The sequence below is a fragment of the Gallus gallus genome, chromosome 15, assembly GCF_016699485.2.
Source record: "Gallus gallus isolate bGalGal1 chromosome 15, bGalGal1.mat.broiler.GRCg7b, whole genome shotgun sequence".
Lineage (NCBI taxonomy): Eukaryota > Metazoa > Chordata > Aves > Galliformes > Phasianidae > Gallus > Gallus gallus.
The window spans coordinates 9,672,721-9,700,057 of NC_052546.1; the positions used below are offsets into that span (position 1 = coordinate 9,672,721).

The 27,337-nt window shown below is 40.7% G+C and overlaps 1 protein-coding gene across 2 annotated transcripts in view; it reads right to left on the minus strand.

Annotated features, from left to right (window-relative positions):
* Positions 1 to 6,333: 6,333 nt before the first annotated feature.
* CCDC60 (coiled-coil domain containing 60) overlaps positions 6,334 to 27,337 on the minus strand; it is a 45,987-nt gene continuing 24,983 nt past the window's right edge. For both annotated transcript variants that reach the window (XM_040648179.2, XM_415279.8), the window contains exons 4-13: positions 18,600 to 18,776; positions 17,997 to 18,116; positions 16,935 to 17,039; positions 15,376 to 15,466; positions 13,973 to 14,195; positions 12,503 to 12,593; positions 10,984 to 11,106; positions 9,987 to 10,118; positions 7,603 to 7,792; positions 6,334 to 6,648 (exon numbers count right to left, since the gene is read on the minus strand). In XM_040648179.2, coding sequence (XP_040504113.1) covers positions 6,550 to 6,648; positions 7,603 to 7,792; positions 9,987 to 10,118; positions 10,984 to 11,106; positions 12,503 to 12,593; positions 13,973 to 14,195; positions 15,376 to 15,466; positions 16,935 to 17,039; positions 17,997 to 18,116; positions 18,600 to 18,776 — 1,351 coding nt within the window. In that variant the 3' untranslated portion in view covers positions 6,334 to 6,549. The remainder of the gene's footprint in view (positions 6,649 to 7,602; positions 7,793 to 9,986; positions 10,119 to 10,983; positions 11,107 to 12,502; positions 12,594 to 13,972; positions 14,196 to 15,375; positions 15,467 to 16,934; positions 17,040 to 17,996; positions 18,117 to 18,599; positions 18,777 to 27,337) is intronic.

Here is a 27,337-nt window from a genome sequence, read left to right on the forward strand (position 1 = left end):
ATAAACCCAGGAGACTGGAAATTATGTAGTTCATTTTCAACGTCTAAAATTCCCATGCTGTATCCGCTACTCAGCAGTTTAAAATTCTTCATATAATTTCACGATGATGAAAAACATCCTTGCTTTACAAGAGGAACAAGCAAACCTGCAGGGATTGAAGCTGTTCATACACAGCAGGGTTGGTACTTCTGTCATGTGGACGAATGCTCCGACGTTCCCCCTCTCCCAACAGGCACAGATGGGGCACACTGAAGTGGACTGAAGCCTCCCGTAGCCCAGAAAGCTCCTTTTAATAACAGCATGTACAGCAGTATCCTTCTACAGGGAAAAACAAATCCCCCCTCTCCCTTCCCCTGCTTTCTTTTCTTCTTGAGAAATAAGAGTTTTGTATCTGGTCATTCGAGCTTTCATTTGTAAAACATTATGCATTAGGACTGTGCCCCTGACAAGTAGGTGGGAACATCCCTTCTCACTTGCTGTTCATTCTCATGACTGTTGGGCCACATAGCAAGACTTCACAAACCCATAGACCAAGCAGTACAAAGGAGTACAGGGTGATTATGGTCTCAAAAAAGTGCAAAAAGAAATAAGGTTTTGTAATGCACTGCGTTGTCCCCAATGCAGCTATGCCATGCAGGTTAGTAGCAGGCCTTGGAGATGGCCATTCAGCTTTTGGTTTTAGGCGTTTTGATATCATCCAGGTGCTTCTCCAGTGGTAATCATAGAATCATAGACTCATAAAGGTTGGGAAAGACCACAAAATCATCCAGCCCAACCATCAGCCCATCACCACCATGCCACTTAACCACGTCACTCACGTCTCCAGGGTGAGCACAGTCTGGGAGATGGGAAAGAAAAGCAACAGGATTTGGGAAACTGGGAGAGACGGGAGGGGAGGAAGGGAGATGAAGGAAGGATGAGTCAAGGAGCTCAGTGGGGAGCAGGTCTGGGGCAGCTGGCTGGCTGGGTTTTGGCTACTGGCCTTGGGACTCAATGGCCAAACACCCCAACATCCTCATGGAACAGCTCAGGCAGTGTTGTTTGTATATCGGAGCTTGCAGACAGAATGGTTTGCACAGACATGCTGAAAGCACAAAACTGACTTAAACACGAAGAGAAACGAGAAGGGAGAGATTTGGGAGGCTGCTTCATGCCCTTTACTGGTACCTATGGTTCAGCAATTCAAAATAAACATTGGGATCAAACTCTGTGCTGACCTTATGCAAAGGAAATTGTTGCAATAAGCCACAAAGACATGCCTGGCTCTGCAGTAAGTTTCTCTATTGACAAATCACAGAGTGCTCAAACCATTCAGGCAGGCAGAGTGAGATAATGACAAACTAATAATCCTTTATCTTGGAATCTGAAACTAACCTTTAAAGGGCCCTTGAATTCCGATTGATTTGCTGGGAGTCTAGCAGGGGTGTTATTAATTTATGAGGTTGAATCAGATAGCTGCAGTTAATTGGTTTTCATACATATTAAATATTCACACAGTTATACTTTTCCTCAGACAGGGAGCTGCTATGTTATTTAACTGAATCCCGTAGTCAAATGTTACAAGAATAATTTTGGTGGTGATTTCTCATCGCCACAGTAGTAGGGGGGCTTATAAAGAGGACTCATTTGAAAAATCACCTCTTTTCCATAAGAATCCGAAAGTGCCAATATCTGTACGTAGCACAAGGTGTTGAATCAAGAGGTAAATCTGCCTTTTGCCATAAGTAAATGAGGACATTCAGGAATCAAAGACCAGAATCCCGTTGGCTTTCTTTTTGGCCAGCTTGCACAGATATACGCATTACTCTGCACTTCAAGAGTTAATTTAGACCTGTCCCCAAGACTGTTCACATCACTGCCATTACAGCGATGAGAATTCCTTTTGCTGTTGTATTTTTGTGGGTATAACTGAGTCAGCAGTGCCTGTGGGACTGATGCATTACTCCACCACTGGGACTGGTTTGTGCTCGTACCCTAAGAGGTATCAGGAGAGAAATGCTTTTTCTTAGTTTAAACACGACTTTGCTATTTTATCCTTGCAGCCGTATGCTCTTATTTTTCATTCTGGGCTGCGGCTTTGCAAACATCAAAAGTCCCTGATGAGCTGTTGCTTTGGTAAATTATTAAAAGTAAATTAATGTGTGAGCAGGGAAATGCCCAGATTAAAAAATCTGAGACGCTTTTCCATCCACTGTTACACTTCTGAAGTACTACCATCATTTGAAGCCAACAAACAAGTCGAGTGACCAAACCTGCTAGTGCTTACACACACGTGAAGGCATCTCTATATACCTGTCACAATCTATTTCTTTCCTTTCCATCTCCTGGCTTCTGACCTGCTTCATTTGGTCACACATCAGCATCAAAGGATCTGTTCCCACAGCTCAGACAGCCATGGGCATCTGCTCAGTGCTGTGGGTGACCTGCTTTGTGCTGTGAGGAGCCCTTATTTTACCTCACTGTCCCATTTTCCTAGAAATAGTTCTTGTTCCTGGAAGTTTTTCTCCTTGTGACTGGCAAAGACAATCTGTTGGAGCAGCGCCCTCAGAGCCCTGAATTAGAAGGATTTCTCTTACGTCGCCTTCAACATCCCAAAGCCGAGCGTCAACGCCCACCTATGTTTGACTCCTTTTAGAATCCACCAGGCAGATTCTAATAGCCCAACGAGAGCTTGCATCTCTTAGGATTAAATACAGGGGAGATGAGCTGCAGGCAGGAATTTTGCTTATAGGTCACCCGTAAAGCATGCTTTGAATCCATCGCTATGCTCATAAGCGTTCTTAGCAGAACTCGAGCAAAGCTGCAACAACTCTATTTGTATTACCAAAGAAATTGCAGCGGTGATTTGCTGTCTAACTCTTACTAGCAAATAACAGGAAAACGATATTCTGAATAATTTTCATATGTTCTAATGTTTGTGGAAGCGTTGGAGCGTTATTTAATACCGTTTCATCTCAACCTGTGAAATAAGGCATTTTGCAATGAATTTAATTAGTTCTCATCCACCACAGACTTCTGTGAATCAGCTCTGGCTTCACACAGGAACAAACTAGAGCAAGACTTGGCTGGAAGTGTTGTTCTGGGGCCAGTAGCATCATTGACAAATAGAGCAGGGTTTGAACAAAAAGGCTAAATGCACCCATTAGGGACAGTTTGGATCTGGATGCAGATATGAACTTGTGGGATAAGCTGAATGCTAATTGTTCTATAAATTATTAATACGCTTAGCACTTTTCCATCGTGTAGCATCCCCATAGGGCCACCTCTCCTCACACACATACATGCATTCTCTCCTTTCATTAAGGATTCCCAAATACTGTAAGTAGAATAGCCATCTGGATTTGACTGATCGACACCTCTGCAGCTTTACTTCAATGGAATGGCAGTGGGCTAAATCACACTGCTGAACACAGCTCAGAACTCACTGCACTATTGCAACAGGAGACCATCTAACAGGGACAAAAGCAACCAAGACACTGCTTCTGTGCTATGAAACCCACTAGGAAATAATGTGGACGAACACATAGCAGAACGTTACTCTTCTTCCTCATTTATACATTAATTTCAAAATATCTGTCCAAGTGTGTAAAGTCAGCATTCATTGCTGTCCTGCGATGTAAGGTCAAATTGCAGCACTGATACAACTGCTGATCAGGTTGACAGGAGTACAACAAATGGATAAATATGCAAATACTTCATTTCGGGACAGCATTGCCACACTGGGCTCTATGGCTGTCAAAAATCCAAGCGCAACACTATTTCAGCAAAGATGAATCTTGCAAAATGTGCCTTGAGGGGCTCTACTCAGAAAAGTGGACTTTTGCCATATATCACTAGTCCGGTGACCCCCTCCCCTCCCCTCCCCTAAAGCAAAAGGCTGCGTTTTGTCATACCTATCCCATCCACTTGGATTATATGGGTCATTGTTGTTCCTCCTTTCCTACAACAAATGGGAACGGATGGGTGTTGCAATCTTCCCTCCACACTTTTTGTGTGCAGTTTTCATATAGAACACACGTACTTTGCTGCAACCTGCCCTACTTTTTAAATACAGTCTGGAGAGCCATCGGTAGGAAACAGCCTCTTAAAGACAAGTCTTTGTTAGGATACCCTGCAAAACATTCAAATAAATTATCTATGCAAGAGACTATTTTGATGACTGTTACGGTAATCTAGCACTGGAAATGAAGTGAATGTCACATTTGTCAGCTGTAATGGGTTCTTTTAAAAATCCACTACAATTTATATTACAATGCCTACGTCCATCATATATAGTCAGGTGTAATTTACAATAAAATGTACTGAAACATAGCCAACTTAATAAAAAGTGATATAAAGCACATAGAAAACAAACAACCCTTTGCCAGGAAAAATAAAAAGGGGAAGAAATGCCAGCAAAGCAGAAAGGCTTTCTTTCTCATCCTTTCCCTCCTTCAGACTCTAATTCTGTCCCTTCAAAGTGCACCTTTGGTGCATGAAGTGACCAACCTAAGCTTGGGTGGTTCATTTGGGCTAATGGAGTTTGTGAATGACTGGCCTATTAGCTGAAACTGTAAAGGACCAGAGCAGAATGGGAGTAAGGGTGAGCAGACAGAACTGATCCAGCAGCTCTTCCACACAGTCTTGGACTCCTGGTGTGTCTGTCTCCAGTGTGTTAAATGGGCTACTTGGAACCTACCTGGAAAAGCTGTGCTGAAAGAGTAAGATGAAGATTGTGAGATGTTCACAAATGTATTTGGGGGAATCCAAGATAAGAGGAGGGGGGGGGGGTTAGGGGGACATCAAAAGTTAAAAAAGCCCAAATCTTCTTTCCTGCAGATCATAGAATTGTTTAAGTTGGAAGGGACCCTTACAGGCTGTATAGTCCTTCCCTGCAATGAATGGGGAAAGCAAGCAGATGACATCCAAAAAAGGACATGCCATAACTCCAAACCATTCCTTGGGGTGAGCTACAGCAAGGCTACAGCTTGTGTAGGGGTTTTATAGAATCATCAAGGCTGGAAAAAACCTCTAAGATCCGCAAGCCCAACACCAACCAAGCTCATAGCAGAGAGGAAGAAAAGATGATCTAATTTCTTTCCAAAGGAGCAGCCCCCATCATTACCTGTTTCCAGCAGCATTGCTGATGTACTCCAGCTGAGCCATTACCATTTTCCATTCTTCTATGCAAAGAAAACTCAAAACTTTCTCGTCTGCACCTTCCCTTTAGTGAGGAAGGGCCACGGTGAAGGCTTTGCTTTTTGTAACCGCAGCTCAACCAGGGGAACCCAACTTAAATTAAGGTTTCTTTCTGCTTGCTTGTAATATCAGCTGCCACCACAGGGTGACACAGCAGCACAGACAATGAAACTTGGCTCAGGTATGGTGAAAAGACAACATATTCACACATCAGTGGTCACACCACTCACCTGCATCCTGAACTGGCATTGTTTTCCCTTAGTGCAGCAGAAGGATTAACTGCCTTTCTGCCCAGTGGGTCCTCTGGAAGCTCTGGCAGGCAGGTAAGCAGCTTATCAAGATCATCAGCTTAGAAGGCCATTGGATCACTGATCCCGTCATCTAGCGATTGTGACCACCATCAAAGAGACCATTGAGCCCAAACAGATTCACAGAGCTCATGAAATACGACCATCTCTGAGTTCAGCGGTGTCATTGTACTGTCTCATCCAGGAGAAAAATAGAAAATATATGCTGAAAGAATGCCTCAAGTGAATACCTCAGAAACGTGCCTAAGGATTCTTGGCTTTTCACTACTGATATTAATAAGGCAAGAATTTAAGCCATAATCACAGAATAACTACAAAGTTAACTCAACTGAAAAAAAAACATCCGAAGTACTGAAAAGAATTAGAGCTAAAAAAAAAAAAAGAAAAAGAAAACTGTATTAAAGCTTAAAACCACCCTGTGTTTGGGTTATTTATTTTGTAAATGAGAGGTAAAACGAAGAGCAGTCAGAGTCAATGCTATTTAGATATGGCAATACACATAACTGCACTGAGAAGATGCTTGCTGTAATGTAGGCACTGATGGAGAAACGTTTGAAGAAGTCACCTGCCCTGTGACCAGGAATTCAGCCTTCATCCTAAACGTAACCCCCATATAACTAGAGATAGGACTAAAGGGAATGGCCTTAAGTTGCACCAAGGGAGATTTAGGTTGGACATTAGGAAATACTTCTTCTCCAGAAGAGTGGTCAGGTGCTGGAATGGGCTGCCTAGGGAGGTGGTGGACGGTTGGACTGGATGATCTTGGAGGTCTTTTCCAACCTTGGTGATTCTATGACTCTAAATGGTTAGGTGAGGTTGAAGTTTGATGGTGAGTCCAAGACATCACACAGGAAGAAGTCATTTAGCTTTTATTTTCTGTGGCCGACCACAGCCAGCAGAGCACCGTGCAGGGACAAATTTCAGATGTGCAAGAGTGGTCAAAGGACTTCCTGAAGTTTATTCTCTTTCCCCCATCTTCCACGATGCAGATCTCAATAGGTGGTAGTTCTCTGCTTGAAGCACAACAACTGTAACTGGAAAACCATCTCAGCTGGCCATCTGATTAAAAGGCAGAGGATTGTGCATGGAGATGGTCTACTCTTTCCTGGAACCACTCACTGAAATCCTCTTCTGGCATCTGTACAATGCTTTCACGTACAAACTGAAACAGAAAAAGGTTATTTCCTGAGCATTTAATTCCATGTGTAAGAGAGAGACATAATATGTCTCTCAGTTTGATCAATATGAACAAATGTATTGACTTCTGCATACAATTCACATATCACCAAAACTTTTTAATGCAATTTTCAGAACAGCTGGATTTGCTTTAAAATGAATTAAAAGCAAAACTCCACGATCTTCCTTGCAATTTATATCCTCAGTCCTTCACAGTCAGGTCTCTGAGTGTTCAGACATACAGCTGTCTTCTACCTACGACTGCACCACATACGTTAAAGCAAGTTCAATAACTTCATCTTGAATCTGTGTGGGTATCCACCTGTTTATATGCTTACATTCGTGATGCTCTCCTTGCCCCTAAGAAGAACAGAAGGTGGCATCATTGCCTTTTTTATCTTGGTTAGACTCCACAGCAGCACGCATCATAAAGTATTCTGGTCTCTTCTGTCTTTACTCTTCTGTAAATTGCTTCTAGAGCAACACGAATGGGGCCCAGCTCACAATCTTGAGAAGCATATTATTTTTTATGTGCTGCTGAGGCAAAACAAAAGGCATCTGCAGAATTCCTTACAATCGTTAACTTGAATGGCTCCTAGCTGCAAGGCCTGGGAATGACAGGCCTCTTCAGGGCACAGGAAGGGAAGGTTTCTCCTCAAGTATCCTAACAGTTTATGGCAGACGTCGCTTTCACTGTGGCAGAAGATAAATCAACAGTGACACAATAATCAAATGATACTGATTAATAACCCAGCGCTTGTCATAACAGCGTTCTTCTGAAGGGTTCAGTGTGTCTTGTAGAAGGTGAATAGTGCCGTCTTCACTTAATGAGATCCTAAATGATTTCATCTGGTTCCTTTCCACAGCGTGAACTTCACCTATGGGCGCCCACTTTCCCCACTCTTATCACACAGAGGATCCAGAACTGGACCCATCTCACCTCCACAGCAGCAGCGATGTCAGGACAGCACAGCTCCCACAGCTGGAGGTCAGCCGCAGCCTTAAGGAAGGTGTCCTGGTCAATGTGTAAATCAGGAGCCAAGCCAAATTTTTCCAGTTTCTTTAAGATTTTCTTGACATAACAGTCATTCTTCACATGCTCCGGCAGCCTGGCCAGCAACGCAGGAAACCTTCAGCAGAAAGAGGAACAGCAATGAAAGGGAATCTCTATGAGCTCATGGAAAAATCTGATGGGCAACTCTAGGTCTGGGTGGCATTTCTGCCCCTTCACCACTTCCATGGCTTCTACGGGGGGGGGAAAAAAAAGAAAGGTTCTTTGGAGAATGTAGTGCTCAGTGTAATACCCAGTGAATAATGCAAAGGAGCTTTATTTCACAGGAGTTGTACATCGACTGCCTTTGCAGAGCACTAAAATAGATGCTTTGCTGTTCGCTTAAATACTGAATGACAAACGCGGTTATGAAAGCAAATAACAAAAAGCTAACAAAGTTTTCATTTTACAAGAAATGTCCTCTTAATCTTTAGCCTTTCCCAGTGCAATCAAGTGTCTGATTTGACACACTCTGTGATGCTCTTTACTATCCCTTTTCTCTCTGTTAACACCATTCTCCTCTATGTGCTGGCATAAATCTCAGCAACGTGACGGTGCTGTAACACACAGCCTTTATCATTTAATTCTGAATATAGAGACTCAGAAGGAGAATTACACATTACAATAAAAAGAAAACCCTCGTGAAAAGACTGTCATTTTTTCCCTAATGTTCTGTATAAATTCTTCAGTGCTGCTCTGGCAGTGCTAGACATTGATGCTCCAAGCCTATCGAGATCACGCATGGCTGAGGCGTATTGGCTGAAGATCTGGCAGCAGGGAGTTCTGCCTTCCCATAGCTTAGGATACATTTTAGTGGAACAGCGAGAGATGGGTGAGGAATTTCTTCCTTAAACCAGTGAAAGGGGAAGCATATAGGTTCTCATCTTCAGTAGAGACACATCTATGCTCGGTAGCACACTACTGGTATGGCTGTTGAAGCAACTCATTACTCTCTCTGGTTAGGTTACCCCAGTTCCCATCACAGGTTTTGCATAATCCATCCATGCATTAAGATATTCTTTGAGAAAGGTCAGCACACTCATATCCCACTGTTCATATTTTATATTATCTCAGGTTTCGGTTGTTTTTTTTTTTTTCACTTTTTGAGAGAGAAAAGAACAACTAGACTGACAGCATATACCATTAAAGTGTTCCCACTGCAATTCAGCTTTCCTGGCAAGGCAGCATTTGCAAGAGTATGGGAACAAAACAGCCCTGCTGTAAATGGAGTAAGAGTCACGGCGAAGGCAATTTGTCTGTCATGACTTGGTACCCCCTGGGGCTGGACCAAACGTCCCAGAGATTTCATTCTTCATGTCCCTATGGAGAGTATGAGTGTGAGTATATAACAGTAAAAACTCACCCACTTCAGCTCTGGGGCTTATTTACATGGCAGAACTTCAACGCGGGCAACAGCTGGAGCGTACGTTAGGCAACTAAAATTAGTTTCGCTATATAGGCCAAGGCTAAGTTTATTAATTAACTCATGACTGACAGGTTCCTGGGCCACCTGCAGGTTGGGCCTAAGATAAGAAACTGACTCTTTATGATCTCAATGTATGAGGGACAGAAGGCTTACTAGCAAGGAGACCAAAGAGGGCAAGGCTGAAATAAATGTTCCATGCAGCTTTTTCTCCTTGCAGTTCCATGGCTGAGGAGCTCTCATGGCAGGGAACACGCTGAGTGTTTGCTGAGGTACTCCTGTAGGCTATTTATAGTGTGGATCTGGAAGCTGACCACTGGACACAGTCAATATCCACACTGGCAGGGAAACATTTTCTTTTTTTACATGGATGGACAGCTAGAATCAGAGTTTCCTCACCATCAGTTTTAGCACTGTGAATTCTCAGTCCATTAAGAAGTTGTTGCGACTTTAACCCACATACATTTACAAAGCATCTCTCCTCTTCAGGGTACAGTGTGCTTTACGTACTACCTGGTGGATGAAGTTTCTTATAGAGCTCCATGCTGGAGAGCATCTATGAATGCATGGACAGAGCACTTTTCATCCCCAGTATCACCAGAAGGAAATCTTCCCCACCCCTTTTCTTACCATACCCAATTAACTTGTCTCCTGAGCAGACTGCTCCTAGGAATATCTGGGTGTTTTTTTTTGTCACCAGTTTGTGAAGCCTGCATTTTCAGCAACCAATTTCAATGCTTTCTAGTGATACTTTGAGTAGGAAAAGAATAGAATTATAGCTTTTTGTATGAAAGACAACTCTAAGACCATGACAACCTCATCTGAAATGAGGATCTCAATGGCTCCTTACCATTTAGGTCCATTTTCATCATGTTCTCTTTCAGCTCTCACATCCAGCTGTCTTATTCTTTCCATGTCCTCCTTAAAGTACTTCAGCCGTTTCAAAGCCAGGTATTTTTGACAGCATCGCTCTTCCTGGGTCCTAACAACCACCAAAAAAGCCCCTTAAAAATGAATCTGTACTTTAAACGTTACCATTCTTCTTCATAGGTAAGTGGGAAGATACCAAGGAAGGCAAAAAAACAACACATCTGAAGAACACATTGCATGTTCAGTCCGTGGATGCTCATAACAGTGTTCTCTTGTGCAGCATTCTGAATGTACCCATATTTCTTCTAAAAATAAGGAAAGATCTGGGGCAAAAAAGAAATAAAATCTAACTACAAAATGGAACGAAAGAATGGAAAGGAGGAGAAAGAGAAAGGAAGGAAGAAAACAGCTGCGTAGGGAAGGATTTCGGGTGTGATATTTACTGAGAAAAAAAGAATTTGCATGAATATTACCCAGAAACATTCATCTGTGAAAGGAAAGGATGACAGATTTGGGCTGGTTAACAAAGTAGAAATGCTGCTGATCAGGGAAAGGGCCTTGAGAGAGGACACTTCTAGCATTACTGTAAAAAAAAGTCCATGCAATGTTGAAGAACAACACAGTCATCTCTGAAATGAAATGACAAGACAGCCATGCAGACTGCATGTGAACTGAACCTATTACTCTCTCTTCGAGTGAAAAGGACTATGACGTTCAAAGCAAGTACATCCATGTATCTATCACAGCTATGTTCCAGAAAAGCCACTCAGAACCATCCCCAAACACTGCCATAAATGTTTAATCTGGAGTTTATTTTCATATGTGGACAGTCAAAGTTCTCCAGACCATCTCCTACCCCTTATCTTATTGTTGCTCCATATAAACCAGCAGATGCATCTTTAAATCATCTGAAGATAGAAGGTCAGGAGCAAGGTGCATATATTCTTTTAGAAGTATACAGCAAACAGTCTCTTTACCTCTCAAGGCTCTCCAGAGCATCATGCAAACGATGAGCTGCTTCTTCACGTATGGCCATGAATTGGTGCCTCGCATCAGCACACAGATTAGATTTGCTCTTAATGAATTGGCTGATACGGCAGCTGGAAATAAAACAAGAAAAGTGGAATTAGCATCTTGTGGTAACCACCTCCCAGCAGTGTGAATGCATCTACACGTGGAGATCTTTTGCTCACACCGAAATCCAAATTTAATATCATCTCTGATCTTCTCTTCATCAGATTTATAAAAGAATTTGATGAATTAAAATTGCAAATGATATTAAATTTGGATTATTGCCGTATTTCCCACCTGTCACATTCTTCCAGGGAAGTCCTTCAGCACTGCAGCGAACTACACTGACTGTGCTGTAAGGTTTCACTCACCTGCTCTGTCCTCAGTGAAATAAAATGCTGTCTGACATCCTGCATGCCAAACTTTTCCCACGTGTTGAGCTGTGTTTATACTGCTTATAATGTGCATCAGAACCAGGTTTGTACCCTCATGCTGCAGCACCACCTGTATGAAGACCGGCTGAGGGAGCTGTGCTTGTTCAGCCAGGAGAAGAGAAGGCTGTGGGGTGACTTCACTGCAGCCTTCAATACCTAAAGGGAGTCTATATACAGGAGGGGGAGCCAACTCTTTACAAGGTTAGATAATGGCAGGACAAGGGGAAATGGTTTCAAGTTGAGGGAGGGAAGATTTAGGTTGCATATCAGGGAGAAGTTCTTTACCAAGAGAGTGATGAGGTGCTGGAACAGCTGCCCAGGGAGGCTGTGGATGCCCCATCCCTGGAGGTGTTCAAGGCCAGGTTGGATGGGGCCCTGGGCAGCCTGGGCTGCTATTAGAAGGTTGGCGGCCCTGCATGCAGCAGGGGGTTGGAGTTTGGTGATCCTTGGGATCCCTTCCAACCCAAGCCATTCTATGATTCAATGAACGTTATTCTTTCTTGCTCCTTAATGAATATCATGTTTACTCTGTAGTCCTTCTGAGCCACTGGCAGTAAACTGTAAGACAATACGAGGTTTAAAACTGAGCACAGTGTGCCTTTTCCAGTCTGTGAGGCATCCTATGAAAACTGCAAAGACACTCTCAATGTGGCAGACATGCTGGAGTTATCCAGGAACAAAGTTTATCATTTTGTCACATTACTCATATCTTTTTATATTCATATTATTCGTATTTTCATCGTATTTCTCTTGACCTCAACTCCAAGGAAAAAAAGATGCTTCAGCAAAGCCCAATTATACGAATGATTGGTTGTGTCAGTCTTACAGCTGCAGAAAGCACTGCAGAACCGAATAATGAGGGAGCACACCTAATGGAAGTCTATTCTGCCACCTGGGCTGAGAGATATCAGTACCATTTCAATTCATTGAGCACCAAATTCAGCTGCTCTGAAACAACACCAGCAACCCATGAACAAAATCCCAATGCCCTTCAGCTCTGTCCTAATGAGCTCCTTCTCCTGGTCATTCAGAAAGCCATTGGATAACACACCTCTGAAGCCCAGTCTTCTTAAGCATGTCTTCTTGTTCACGGGCATCTTTTGATGCCTTCACGTGTGTTGTCTGGATCTGCTTCTGTGGGACTGATGAAAAATAATCTGTAAAGACATGTGAACTCTGGCCAGTTGTCTCCCAGTTCCCGTCTGTCTGTCTCTTATGGGATGTTTCTTCATCTCGTGGCCAAACGAAGCTCTGAGAATTATTTTCAAATCTCATCTCACACAGAAACCAGTTTTTCACCTACATCTCTAAATGAATTGCTTGACCTTAAAGCTTTGAATTCTCCACTGTTCCCACCCACGTCCTAGCAAGGCCATCCATCTGTGCTCAGCATCACGGACAGCTGCAACTGATGTAGAACATGATGCTTAGTGCAAAGCCTCCTCTCATATGTCTACCCAACTTCTGGCAGACTGAATCTGAAGGTCTTTCAGACTCAGAAAACGTGGCCACTCCTTCGCAATAAAGAACAATTAGTTGTCTTCTTCTATTCAGATAATTTAATTCAGAAAGATTCTAACTGAAGAAGGAAATACCAAGCACTTGTAGTTTTCCTTAAGTGCCTTTTACATCGTCTCTCACTGATTCTCCTCAGGGTTTTGTTGTTGTTTATTTTTAAAACCCTTTTGATAACCAGTAAGCATTCACAGAACTATCCCAAATAAGTCCAGGATCTCCTTCTTGAGTGCTAACTTAGAGCCTAGAAGAATATCCTTGGTGATTCTATGATAACGTCAAACTGATAATAGTAATATAAATAACAATCTAAAATAACATAATGATCCTAAATACACACAGAGGGTGGTGAAGCACTGGAACAGGTTGCCCAAGGAGGTTGTGGATGCCCCATTCCTGGAGGCATTCAAGGCCAGGCTGGATGTGGCTCTGGGCAGCCTCGTCTGGTGGTTGGTGACCCTGCACATAGCAGGGGGTTGGAACTCAATGATCATTGTGGTCCTTTTCAACCCAGGCCATTCTATGATTCTACGATAAATACTAATTGGCTTTCCTGGCCTTGATGTAGAGGAAGGGAAAGGCTTAAGATTGTCTTGCTATATGCTGAAACGCATTGCAAAGTGCAGGCAATCACTAATGGATAAGTAGGAAGAGCACAGAATAACAAAGCCCTATGTTTAATAGATATATGTTCTGTGCTTCAGTTGATTATGCCAGAGAACAGTTTCAATGTTTTTACCTCCTATTGTACATTATAGATGTGAACAACAATTTGATTACACAGCTGACGTAACCGACTACTAATAAAACTCTTACTTAATATTCACATGGGATTATGCCATCTTTAAACCAATTTGTGACTGGTGAGGGCATAGAGAGACATGTACGAAGTTTCCTATACCTGAAGAGGACATACACTGGCAGATCTAGCAGTGTCTTTGAAGTACTCCTTAGTGACACTGAAAGTAAGCCTACTTGATATTGGCAGCCAAGAAAAGTAACTTACAGGGGAAAAAAGGTTGTTCTTTAGTTTGCATCGATGCTCTCGTATCATCGGCCAAAGCTCCGCTCAGGTTGATGTTGTCTTCGGAGCAAAGCACAAGAGAACTTACACTGCTGAGGGGGGTCTGACCATGAGATGACTGAGTGCTAAGCTGAGAGCTGGCTGGAGCAGCTGCCTTGTTTGTCTGCCTCCTAAACGGGATGCGCCGTGCTTTCCGCATGTATTTCTGTACATACAAGAGAGAACAAAAAGGGATTTTCTGCAGCAAATTTCAGCAGCAGATTTGGTTTCAAACTTGTGTAGCACCTCTGGCAATAAAGAATCATTTATTTTCTGTACTAATTCCAGCAGTAGGTTTATCTGGTCTTCCTGTAATCTGACCCATTTTTCTTCACTGACTTCACCAAGGCAGCAATTACATGGGTAGGTCCTGCCTTTTTGGGCATCTTTCTTCCATATTCCTCTGCTGTAGCATTAATGACAATAGGTTAAGCTGATTTGTAAGCTGCAGCTATGGAGAGAGTTGGTAATAAGCAACTTTTTCATGTTTATGGATGAGTAAGTCAAAATGGTTTGATAAATGTTCAGGTCTCCTCCTCATATATGATAACCTTACAAGTAAGTTTCCTGTGTCCAACACGTAGATCTGAAAGCAAACTGAATTCTTCAGGCTTGATAACGAGTACAGTACATATTATAAACCAAATACCCCTGGAGAAATCCAGTATGCCCACTAGAAGTCTCATATCAAATTGAAAAGCTGTGTTCAAGGAATAATTAGCATAAATGACAGAGAGGAAATTAATTCAGGGAGGAGGAAAAACAAAAATGTGAATGCTTCATGACACATCAAGGCTGACATGCACCTGGTGTTCCTCTGCTCATGCTCATTGGAACCTGACTTTAGAGAAGTGGGAAGACCATATGGAAAAATCAGAATGGCACCTACTGAGAAACAGCTCGTAGTTCTGTGACTTTCTGGCTTGCCCTCACTGTCTGCTTACAGCAAATAGAAGAGTTGCATAAAAACATTATTTTTATCTTAGGGAAGTCTCACAGCTCGCTGCTTATTCCCATCAGCCCTCCAGGATGGCAATTTGAAATTCCCAGGATCTTCAACTCTTTAGAAAAAGGGGAACAAACACAAACCAGAGACTACATAACTTTTAGCAGAACATTTAACCCCCCCTACATCAGTGTTATCACTAAGGGCAAGGCACAGCTTCAACCTTCTGAGAAGTTACCTATTGCTCCTCCTACTACCAAGAATCAAACTGTTATTCTACAGAAACACTTCACGAGATCCAGAATACAAAATGAGGTACCAAGGAGTTCAATTAGGCAACAAAAAGAATAAATGCTTGAAAAAAAAATGGATTCGTTCCCAAAGAATAAATTAATAATACCTTTGTGTTCGTAAGAAAGAGCTCCCACATATATGTTGTAAACTTTTCCTCTTCGATCTCCTTCACTGATTTTTTAAAGCCACCAGGGTCCCTAAGTAAAAACAATGTAATTAGTTTCCTATTTCAAGTGTTCTTATTATTAAGTTCTTTTAGGAACATAATAAGCAGAGGGCAAATGGTGACTGATTATGACATTTTTGCTTATAAGAAAGACAACAGAAGCAGGATAGGCAACGAGTAAGCCATAGTCACAAGACAGAACAGTAATTCTTGCAAACTACCAGACGTACTGAGCCAAATTATCCTCTCCACTTTCTCTGTGCAAGATGCAATGGATCAGAATGATGGCAGGTTCGTGCAAGAGTTTGGTTTTTCTATCCGGTTGGCTGAGTGAGGACCTCTATTAGTCCAAAAGTTTAAATGTTACAGCATGTTGGCAAAATTAAACGTGAAAGATGCAATCCTGGCAGCTGTGGCACAACAACAGGTCACTGCTGAGGTTGTCTCATTTATCATTCAGACCCCATCTAATCAGTCATAAGTTTTACAAAGCAGATTAATGTTCCAAGCTTGCTCCCTTCACTACATTTAAAAATCTTTTTGTATAAATAGCTGCAATATGATTTGAATGAAAGCATAATTTTTCATGGTTACTGCAAAATGAAGTATATGTTAGCTTATCAGTGTAGATAACATTGAGGAAGAGGAATGTTGTGTAGAGACTGCAATAGAAAACAGAAGGAAGAGGAGACAACACTACTTTTGTATCTGGAAATGAATTCAGAACCTTATACATTAACACCCTGCTGTCAGCATCTGTCTATTGGTCAGTCCTCATATGTAAAGGGGTGAAAAATTAATCCATGATACACATTGGACTGATTCTCCTCCAGGCTAATTCTACATAATGGTACTATGCCTCTCTTGTTCTATATGGGCACAGTTTGTCTTCACTGAGAATACACAGTGAAGACAGAATAGAACTGAAGAGCTGCCCTGCAAATCAGAGTATAAATTGCACAAAGTTTTAGCAAGCATTTGTGAATAATTCAAATAAATGTAAAGTCAACATTGTTGTATTTATTGACTAAAAATGTTGAGAACTTATATATTTACTTCTAACAAAATAAAAGTTCAGAAGCAATGCACCTTCTGCACTGTCATTGGTGTATGTATGTATGTATGTACATACACATGATGTATGTACAATGATGTATGCATCATTGATAGAATGAAAACAGCAGCTAAATATCACTTAATAGTTGGCTTTGTTCTGTAATTAAAATGTATCTGGAATTCCTGTTTACTTAGGGGATATCCCCCTAAGGAAGGCTCCAGGAATATGCATACATACATTACTACAAGTTTCTAGCTTACATAATTATTAACAAAAAGAGAAAGGAAAGGAAAGAAAACAACTAAATTTCACTAGGTTAGCTCAGTATTTTCTGCTAAGACTTCACTTGAATAGTTATTTTCTTGTATTTCAAGTAATGACAACTAATGACATAAGATCCCCAAACTCTCATTCCAAAGACTATTGTGAATTGCACACATACGTTAGTTTCCAGCAGGATAATATAGAATGCATTGAACTGCTGGATTCAAGAGTCAGAGCTTCCAAAAGCCAATGTATGGCACACAGCTGGCGGAAAAGACATTCACTGCAAAAAGAAGAGACAAATGTGTTATGCTGCAGATAGGAAAACATAGTCAAACTGCCATTGTGTTGACTGAAATAGATATATCTAACAGTAAAAGAAGCTTTTGTCGATAAAAAGTGATCCGGCAGCAGAATACTTCCATTGACCCAGTGAATTCTACACATCCTTCAAGGTTTTTTAATGTTGAAGCATATTTTTGAACATGAAGCTTTTTAGAGGACTTGACTTTGTGGTGCACTCAATGATTTCACACCTACAAGGATTCCAGCATTGATGAACTCCTGATTTGGGTTCTCACGATGTTTTGCATTTGAGAAGAGGCGGTGTATGAATTCAAAATGCCAAACCAAGGTTTTTATGAACTAAGACTATCTTTAGGGGAATCAACTTCTTACTCGGGTACATAGTGATAAGACAAGGGTGAATGGCTTTAAGCTCAAGGATGGAAGGTTTAGATTGGATGTCAAGGGGAAGTTCTTCACAGATAGAGTGGTGAGGTGCTAGAACAACTGCCCAGAGAAGCTGTGGATGCTCCATTCATGGAGGTGTTCAAAACGAGGTTGGATGGAGCCCTGGGCAGCTTGGTCTAATGCCAGATCTGGAGGTTGGTGGCCCTGCCTATGGTAGTGGGTTGGAAATTGATGATCTTTGGGGTCCCTTCCAACCCAAGCCATTCTTGATTAGCACTGTAGCTTAACCGGCATGCAATTATAGATATAAAGACACTTTTGGTGAGCAAGAGGTTAATGAACGTAAAACAAAATAGAGTGCATTGTACACGCACTGTGTTCTCCCTCTCTCTTTCTTAGGCCTATTTTTTTTGTTTTCTAAGCTAGGAAAAAATAAAATTTAACTTTGACAACCTTTCCTCAAAACACCACGTATGCAGATTTCATGCAAATAAGTCAAAATATGCTAAATCAAGTCCTGGAGAGCAAACGATGCCTTCAAACATACCTTTGTGCTTCAGAGGGTCTTGCAATCAGGACACTGGTATAAACAGGAGTGTAAGATCGTAAGGTCATCTTTTTTTTCTTCCCTGATTTTTTTGGGTGGCTGCCTTCTATTGGAGAGGAACTGTCAGAAAGAATGAAGATGGAAGTTAAAAAAGGGAGCACATAAAAGGAAGACTATTTAATGATAAAATAGAGATAAAAGCAGAAGAAAGTGGTAATAGGGCTGAACTAGCCAATAAGCCCATTCTGCAAGCCACAACACATATTCTGCATTATTCTCAGTGTTATGGTTACATTGGGCAGCAAAAACATGGCAAACTCTCACCTGATCTCCTCCTCAGAGAACGACTTTTAAGCATCTACAAAACCTCTCCCAGTTCACCCTAACCTCCCACTTTCCAAGCTTCCTCCTTTTTTAACAGTGCAACAAACACTTTTGTTCCATAACTGTTAAATTCAAGTGTGCTCACTGAGATTTTTAAGCATTTTCTCTTCAGGCTCATAGTAATAAGTAGTAATATTCTGGCTCAGTGACAGAAACGGAGATTGTTGCTTTTTAAAACCACTGACTTTGGACTACAAGAAGCCCTCTGAATCAACTTACCTGTTCATTTCTTCATCTGACACCTCTACCTCAGAAGAATATTCACATGGCTGGAAGTCAGTTCTCCATATTGTTGTCTGAGACTTTTGTGCTTTCAATGCGTTCTTCTGCTCCAGTGATTCTTGGTGAAGGATATGAAAATATTCTCCACCCTGCTTCACAGTATTGATATGACGCCTGCAAAAATATCCCATTTTATAATGTGTGTTGAAGACACCGACTGAAATCTTAAGAAATTTTGCATTCTTTGCATTCACTTTCTTCTATAAGCAAGAGTTCAACAGCAGTATTTCCTTTTGCAAAATGATAACAAAGGATAATTCCCCAATATGAACTGGGAGATCTTTCCATCATCTTTTACAGTGCTGTTGGATGTTGGAGTTTAACAAATGAACTCAGCACCATGGTGTTCATTACTTGATTTAAAAACTCCCTGCCTAATTCTAATTTATAGCAGCCAATTGACCACTGGGCCCCTATCCATTATGTGCTGTAAAAGGCCGTGCCCTGAAGCTACCAGGGAAGGTAACAGGCAGGGAATTACTGCAAAAGCAGGAAACAAGGAGGAAACCATAATGCACGCCTGTTGGATGACAGCAGAAATAAAACATTAAAAAAATTAAAAGGAAAAAGAAAAGGTGAGCCAGGGCAGGGAAAGGCTTAAAGCATTAATTAATGATTAAAACATTACCTCTAAAGTAGCAGATAATCCAAGCCAGACAAGGGCATGCTGCTCAGGCATAGGATGCAGCCCATTAAATAAGCAGCACCTTTCAAATTAGGCATCATCAGGTTGCACTGATTCTTCCTCTATCCAGTCTTCAAAGATTGGCCTTGTTTCTTTTACCAAAATTAATAGCCCCCCTTTAACTACCAGAAATACGTTAAAGCACCTGAAGATCACAGAGAGTATAGATTTCAGCCATCGAGCTCACGAGTTCTCAATTGGAATGGTTTGCTCCCTTGTTGCTTTCCTGGATGAAAAACTATTTGCACAGCTTAATGGTTGGAGGACTTGGTTTTGTCAGCCTTATTTTTAAGTCCACCAATCATAAACAAAGTCTGAACACGTTTCACGTTCAGGTAGATGATAACCCATCTGCCAGCTATTTCTATGCTAACTTTGGAAAAAAAATGAAATGAGAAAATAAGATGTCTCCGATAAGAAATACTGTGTGCTTTAAAAACAGATGAGGATTTCAGAGCTGTGTGTGACATGACTTTTTTCTTCCATAAAACCCCACTATTTTGAGTAATAGACATTTATTGGAATGGTAGAAAATAATGCCACATTCCTGCTTTATGCACTTCTCTAGTAGTTCTCACTTACTCTCATTTCTCCCAACTATGAAGACAGTGGTATGAAAAAGATTTATATAAGTATTCCCTCTTAAAGATCAAAACCATTGCTGCAGCTGCACATTATGACCATACAGATAGTGAACAATGAGGTTATTGCATGAATCAAAGTCAACTGATAGAAACAGATGGTTATAAACCAGAAAGATGGTTTTTGTTTGCTCGTTGTGTGGTTGCTTCTTTTAACATTAACGACCACAACCAGTTGTATGAGATAAAGATGTGTAAGAGGCAACTGGTACAATCAAGTACAATTTTTAAAATGTCATGGAGTGTAATTAATATAGAAGGATTTAATATCTGTTTGCAAAAACCAACGATTGTTCTCATATACCAATAGGAAAAGAAAAGCTACACACACTTGTGAACAAACGTGAACAAACATTCTGACTTCCCTGAAGCCTCAGGTATTACAACAGATAGCTCTGCAGTCTGCATGACAAGAAATTAAGTAAACAGAAGCATAGCATACAGAAGAGCTTTAACGAGAGACAAACAAGCAAAATTTCCTCATAATTCCATTGAATTATTTCAGGAATATTTATGAATTACCCCAAACATTCACAGACTCTGGTCAGAGAAACTGTAGAATAAATCCAAACTTAGAATCATAGAATGGCCTGGGTTGAAAAGGACCACAATGCTCACCCAGTCTCAACCCCCTGCTATGTGCAGGGTTGCCAACCACCAGACCAGGCTGCCCAGAGCCACATCCAGCCAGAATATAAGGGACCAGTATAGAATTAGGTGACCAATGTACTTTTCTGCACTATTGATTTACAGTACATTGCTAGAATAGGACATCAAATATTTCTACATTTGAATTCTGGTATCAGGATACCCTGTAATAAATCTAACTGGATTGCCTACTTGACAAGTAGGTGAGAATCATCCCTTAAAATGCAAATGCAATCAATGATGAACTTTTCAGTGTGCTTATTAAAATAATGGAGCTTCAGTCAATTTTAGTCACAACACAGATTTTCAACTGTGTTTCAGACAAAAGGACTTTCTTTTCAAGTTAAGAACTTCGTTAGCAAGTAGTTACAGTCTACTCATACCAGCTTAATTCTTCCTCTCCCTAAGACCTGACGTTATGATCACAGTGAACAAAAGCTGAGTTGTGAGCTTTAAGGACAATAACTATCCATCAAACAATTTAACTATATACAGATAATTCCTCTGATCATGGAAATTGCTAGTCACTGTTTCATAGCATTTACTTATCTTAATGGAAAAAGGCTTTCTAGCAATAATGCTAATGAAAGAACATCATCTGCTCCAGACGCCGTACAGCAGAAATTCAACCTTTTTCCACAGGCATAGAGCCAATTGTAAATTGAGATAAAAGAAAATACATTTGCACACGGAGCTGCTTTGTAAGTAAAAGGACACAAAGAACAACAGGAGACCAAACCCTGCGTTTGTTGCAAACTGTCAGTGGTAATATCCATTTATACCTATGGAGAATCTATTCCATTCTCTTACCAGTGAATACTGGAGCTGTTGACCATTGCACTCAATTCTTTAGTGCCCTTACATTCAGCCATTCGGTGTGATAACATTATATATATATACACACACACATATCTTTACATATATGTTATACAAACACACATATTTTTTATATATATATATATATATATATAAATATAAATATATATAATACATATACATCCATATGTATGTATATACATACACATACATAAAATCTGTGCCTGTATGTCCATAAATTAGTTACACTAAGATTGCTTCATACCTTTGGGATCCTAAGCAAGCTGAGAAAGTCTCATTGTAAATGAAAATTAGTGCATTGCTCACTCACTTAAAATATACTTAGTGAGTTATTACAGAGTGCCTACATGGCCCTCCTTAAATTACCAAAAGCCATGAGAGGTGAGTCTGAGAGAGCAAGTCCTGCTCTTGTGCTTTACATGGCATTTGGGTTGTGTTCTGAAGGTTTAGCACATGGGAAAAAGAGCCTACAGGTACTCACAATTAATATGTAGATGCTAACGTAAATGAATTAAGAATTTGGGTTAGGTAGTGTTTATAACCAAGCTACAGAGATACAAGTGTACACATGAGGCAAAGGAAAATCAGGAACATACCAGTTACTGCTGAGTATTTGACTGAGTATTTACGGCTGAGTAATCACACAAGAAGAGTCTAATAGGTAAATATTCATACATCTATTTTCCCTAAGTTCAGTTAATACCAGATTATAACTGCATTAAGATGTACTAAATGTAGTTACCAACCCATAGAAACTCAGACATACGTTATCATTTACCATACTGAACCACTAAACATTCTGGCAAGGAACTGAAGTGGCACCAGATCAACATCTGCCTTGAGCAGTTGAAGGCACACACACAGTCTGGAATACCCACATCATTTTGGATGTAGATTCCCATTTTGTTCTCCTGAAGATGAGTACAATACTCCGTACTCAAATGGGTTCGTTTATAAACAAAACAAGCAAACAGAAACACCCTCCCCAAAAAACCACACACCAAAAAATAACAAATCCAAAGCAAACCCTGTATGAAGGCAGCTCCCTCAGCCTGTCTTCATAAGAAGACAGCAGATCTCCAGTAGCTCCATGTCTTTTTCGTGTTAGGGGCACCAGACCTGGATGCAGTACTTCAGATGAGGCATCACAAGGGCAGAGTAGGGGGAAGATCAATCTTCTTGCTTTGGCATGCAAAGGTATTTACAGAACAATGACATTTTAATACTAAATAATGGAAAACTCATTTTAAGTGTTAGCTTTGTTCAAACATTCAGTGACAGCGTGTCATTTTGTTCCACGATACATGGAATTAGGCTGTCATGTTTAGATAGTAAAATCTAATAAGCAATGAACTACTTGCACTTACAAAAATTCAAATACAAATATATTTTTGCACGAGAAGAAAGGAGATGGAGACTCAAATGAACAGTCTGGAAGGGCAGAATTGTTGATGGGAATAGCAGTCTTTCCAGTGATTGATGATAGGGATAATGATTCATACATCCGTACACATAAATGGATGTCTTTGGCCATGACTGCTGTCTAATTAATGTGAGCCATCACTCACGTAAAAGAAAATTTTTGCTTCTGGAAATGAAATGCTACAAACTGCCAGCAGTGACAGTGCTAGAAACATGACAATTAGAGTGATTTCTGCCAACCAGGAAAAGGGCACAGAACACTGGTTTCCAAGCAACTGACATTATGAAGTATTAAGTACATTGGAAGCTAATATTGGCAGATAAACATTTCACCTTCTCAGTTTCTGCCACCTGACTCTCTTTTTTTGCTTCTTAACTCTATGTTACCTCTCCTTCCCACTCTCACACACTCAGCTGGATCAACTAGTAAACCATTTGCATTAAGGAATGCCAACGTAGCAGAATCTCCAAACACTGAAGTCTTTTTCATTTGTGTGGGTGTATATATATATATATGTATATACATATATCAATCTATACCAATCCTAAATATACATATATACACACACACACACATATATACACACACATATATATATATATGTATATATATTCCTATTGACAGGTAAGGATAGCAAAGGTCATAACCCAAGCTCCAAAATCAACACGCTTCTTGCCTTTCAGATTCTTCCCATAATAGCTACCACATCAGTCAGAAAAGTTAAGTGGCTTTATAATAAAAAATACCCAAAGATGGCTACTTACAAAGCTGCTCACAGGAACACGAGTAACAGGAACAGCTCTTAGGGTATGTCAGTCTAACTGTTGTTGCAGGCATAAAGAATGCATTAACAGAGCCTGGGCTTTCTGTGTAAAGACTGACTTTTAGAGATCTGCCTTCAGGAAACCTGAAGCATTGAAAAGAAACATTTAGTTTCTAATTTAAAGCCAGCCAATGGAATACTACTAAACTGCCAGCAGTCTGACATATAGTTTTATTCAACTAGCTCTACTAGAACAGATGCAAGGGAACTAATTTTCTTCAAACTACCAAAAATGCACTGCATTACAAGGGCTTAACACAGCCCTTTTGGAAATAAAGGCTTGAGTGGCTCACGAAATGGCATGGACTCCTTCCCTTTGACCTCGTAGCTCCAAGCTGTCGATTCCTAGATACCACTGATGGAGGATGATCACAACTTGCCATTGTCACATGGGGACCCGTGCTTGGATGATTGCCACTGCACACACAGTTCTCATTTTTTATGTTGGCAGAGGTAAGGTCCATTTTCTTCCTTTCTTTTTTCGTGATGCTTCAGTTTTCCTTGCCAAAAGAGGATTAGAGTCTTCTGGCAGAGCAGTCACATCACTGCCATGCAGTTCAGGCAGCCTGGTTTGACTAAATCTAGAAAACACCTCAGCTTTTCAAAAAGTAGCTCTGTTTCATGAGAAGTATTTATTTAAATTCATTAATATCCTCTAGAACACAGCATGCATCTGCCTCCCAAGGTGAAAGAGATCTTCAAGCTCACATAGGATCAGAAAAATCCTCCAAAGCATCTGTTTCTATGCAATGACAGAAGTATACTTGAGGGAGTAGGCTGCTAACTCAGGAGCTCAGGTAAACGTCTCATGCTAGGTGTAACAAATCCAAGCTCATGCATACAGTCAAGCATTTAAGGTCTGTGCAAACCAAGCAGAACGATGACCTTCTAACAGGCTCTTCCATCACTATGCACCTCCATGCATATCCCCAGCCTTGCCAAAGGAAAGACCAAGGGTGTATTAATCAGCTCATGCAGTGGAGAGGAACGTAGGGACAGCAGTCTGGCAGCTCGCCCTGTTTGGAGAGCTTAGGCAAGGACAGACTTTCAAAGCATTATCCCTCTTCTCATTTCTCTTGGTATCAATAATATTTGTATGTCTACCTTCACCCCTTCTGAGTGCCAATGAATACAAGTAATGATGGCTAGGCACACTGTGAATTAGAACTTAGTTGTGGTAGAAACAAGAAAACATGGTTGGCTCTTCAATGAAGACTGAGATGTTTCCATATCACTTTCATAATACACTCTGCTAGGTTCTGTTTCCAGTTTCTATCACCTTTCATATCCCCTTTTTAGACACAGATAATGCTTTCAGCCAGCCTCATTTTGAAAAAGCAGGCTTCTTTTTAAGCTCTGTTGTACTGTTTTCGGTGTCGTTGTTTGTTGTTTGCTTTTTTGTGGTGTTTAATAACATGAGCATTTCCAACTTGCATGGTCTTGCTGGCTGAGCTCACCCACAGAAGTGATTTATGGCAACCTGCTTTTATAACATTAACTACAAACCTCCTGTGCTTTGGTAATCTTTGCTGTGTAAGGGTTCCTACATCTTGCTATGATTTATGGTTGGTTATAAAGACTCTGCTTTCTTGGTTTTCATGCAACACATCCTCATGCAACTCTGTATTACTTAACATTATTTCTGGATCACACAGATGTCATTGCAACAAAGCAATAAAAAAAGGTATTTCCCTCAGAGCTGAATGTCATATCAAAGTTGCTGTGCTTCTCACTAAGACGAAGCAAACTCAAGTAGCAGCAATAGGAGATTTCCTTCTGCAGAAATGAAACAATAATTCTTAGCACGAAGCTAAAGATATTTGATTGCCTGAGGAGAAATATGTTGTCTTTGCTGCCATACTGTATTCCACCCACTGAATTCAACACTGGGAAACACTTACTCAAGTCAGTCAGGGCTATTTTCAGTCTACATGGCAAACCTCCACTGGAAGGAAGATGCACTGACTCTCAGAAATTGGAGTTAAAATTATCTACAGATTTCCCTTTTTTTTTCTTTTTTCTTTTTTTTAATGCTATACAAACATAAGCAAATTCCTTCCCATAATTTAACATAAAACTCTACCTGAGAGCTGGCAGGTGCCTCCCCACAGTGATTTGGTGCTACCCATCAGCAGGGAAGCCCTGACAAGGCTTCCTGCTCAGAACTACTGACTGATAGCTGTGAAAGATGACAAGTTTGAACAACCTCTGCGTTCAGGGATCACCCCCTTGTGTACTTACAGTGTTACTGAGAGGAAGCATGAGTTTGTGGTTAAGTTTTATCTTCTCTTTAATTATATCTTTTAGCATATAAGGCAGCATATGAAAGCTTTATGAATGCATTCAAGTCTGTTCCAGTAATGACTCTTGAAATATTTTCAAGATAATCTTACCATTTTTACTATTATGTCACACCACTGTGATCGTTATTGCTAAAAACTCCCTCACAGTTTGCTTCATTGTACTCTTTAATACAAACAAGCTGCAAGATCACAGGCACTACTTGCCATGAATACGTATCAATTAACATCCAATTAAGACAACCGCTGGCTGTTCCTTTTCAATCATGAGGATAGGCAGCAAAACCCAAATCCACAAAGGTCATTTGCATCCCCTGACTCTCTGTAGTACATATTAGCATGCTGCTCTGCTACCCTGACTGCTTCCATTGAAATGAAAAGTTGCTGTCCTAATGATTTACAACTCCAGCTTTCTTCTTTTGTGCATTTCCCACTCTGCTCCACCCCTTCAATAGCTCCTTTTCTGCATCCTGAATTTGTTACTGAGAAGTATTGCCAACGCGCCCTTCGGTCCAAACATCACTGCAGTAATTCCCACTTGAAATAATCTTTTCCTGCAGTTTCCTATTACAATATTTGGTTAAAAAGCCTGCTGATGTCAGTTCTTACTGTTCTGCAAATGCAGTCAAAGCAAGAATGCTCAAGATGAACGTCTAGCACGTTTTAGTTGCTAAAAGTCAAGGAGTTCACAGTTTTAGACAACAGAATAATTAGAAAGAACAACAGTTAATGTATAGTTTTGATTTCCAGACACTGAGTCTGTTGGGTATTATTCTGCACACAGGGTCATTTGGCATGCTTCAGGAAGCATTAGAGAATGAGAGAGTCCACATTTCAAAAACCAGTTTCCCTGACTTTTCTCAAGCAAATTACTCCACAGCCATTATAGTTCATATAATGTTTCACTTAAATCACATAAGTAGGAAACATGACTTAAATGCCACAGTACATAGAACAAATTACGTTAGATATGCTGCAGGATCACCACTGGGATCACAGTTTAATACCACACATTCCTTACATGAGGTGCCAGGCAAACATCACTGAAGCACATATAGAGACAACAGTGCTCTCTCTCTGCCTTTAGTTTTTCACTGCTCTAGTCTGCTCGTAATAAATAGGCAATACATTATATTAATCTCCCCATGCTGAATCTCTTCTCCTCATGACGGTAATCATGAACGATATTCCTGTCCTCACCTCAACCCTTGGGCCTTTTTTGTTATTTTCTGCCCCTGATCTTTTGAGGCTCAGGAATGTGAGAGCAGTGCGGTGGAGTTTAGCGAGCCATCAGTGTGAAACCACCACGCCATGCAGT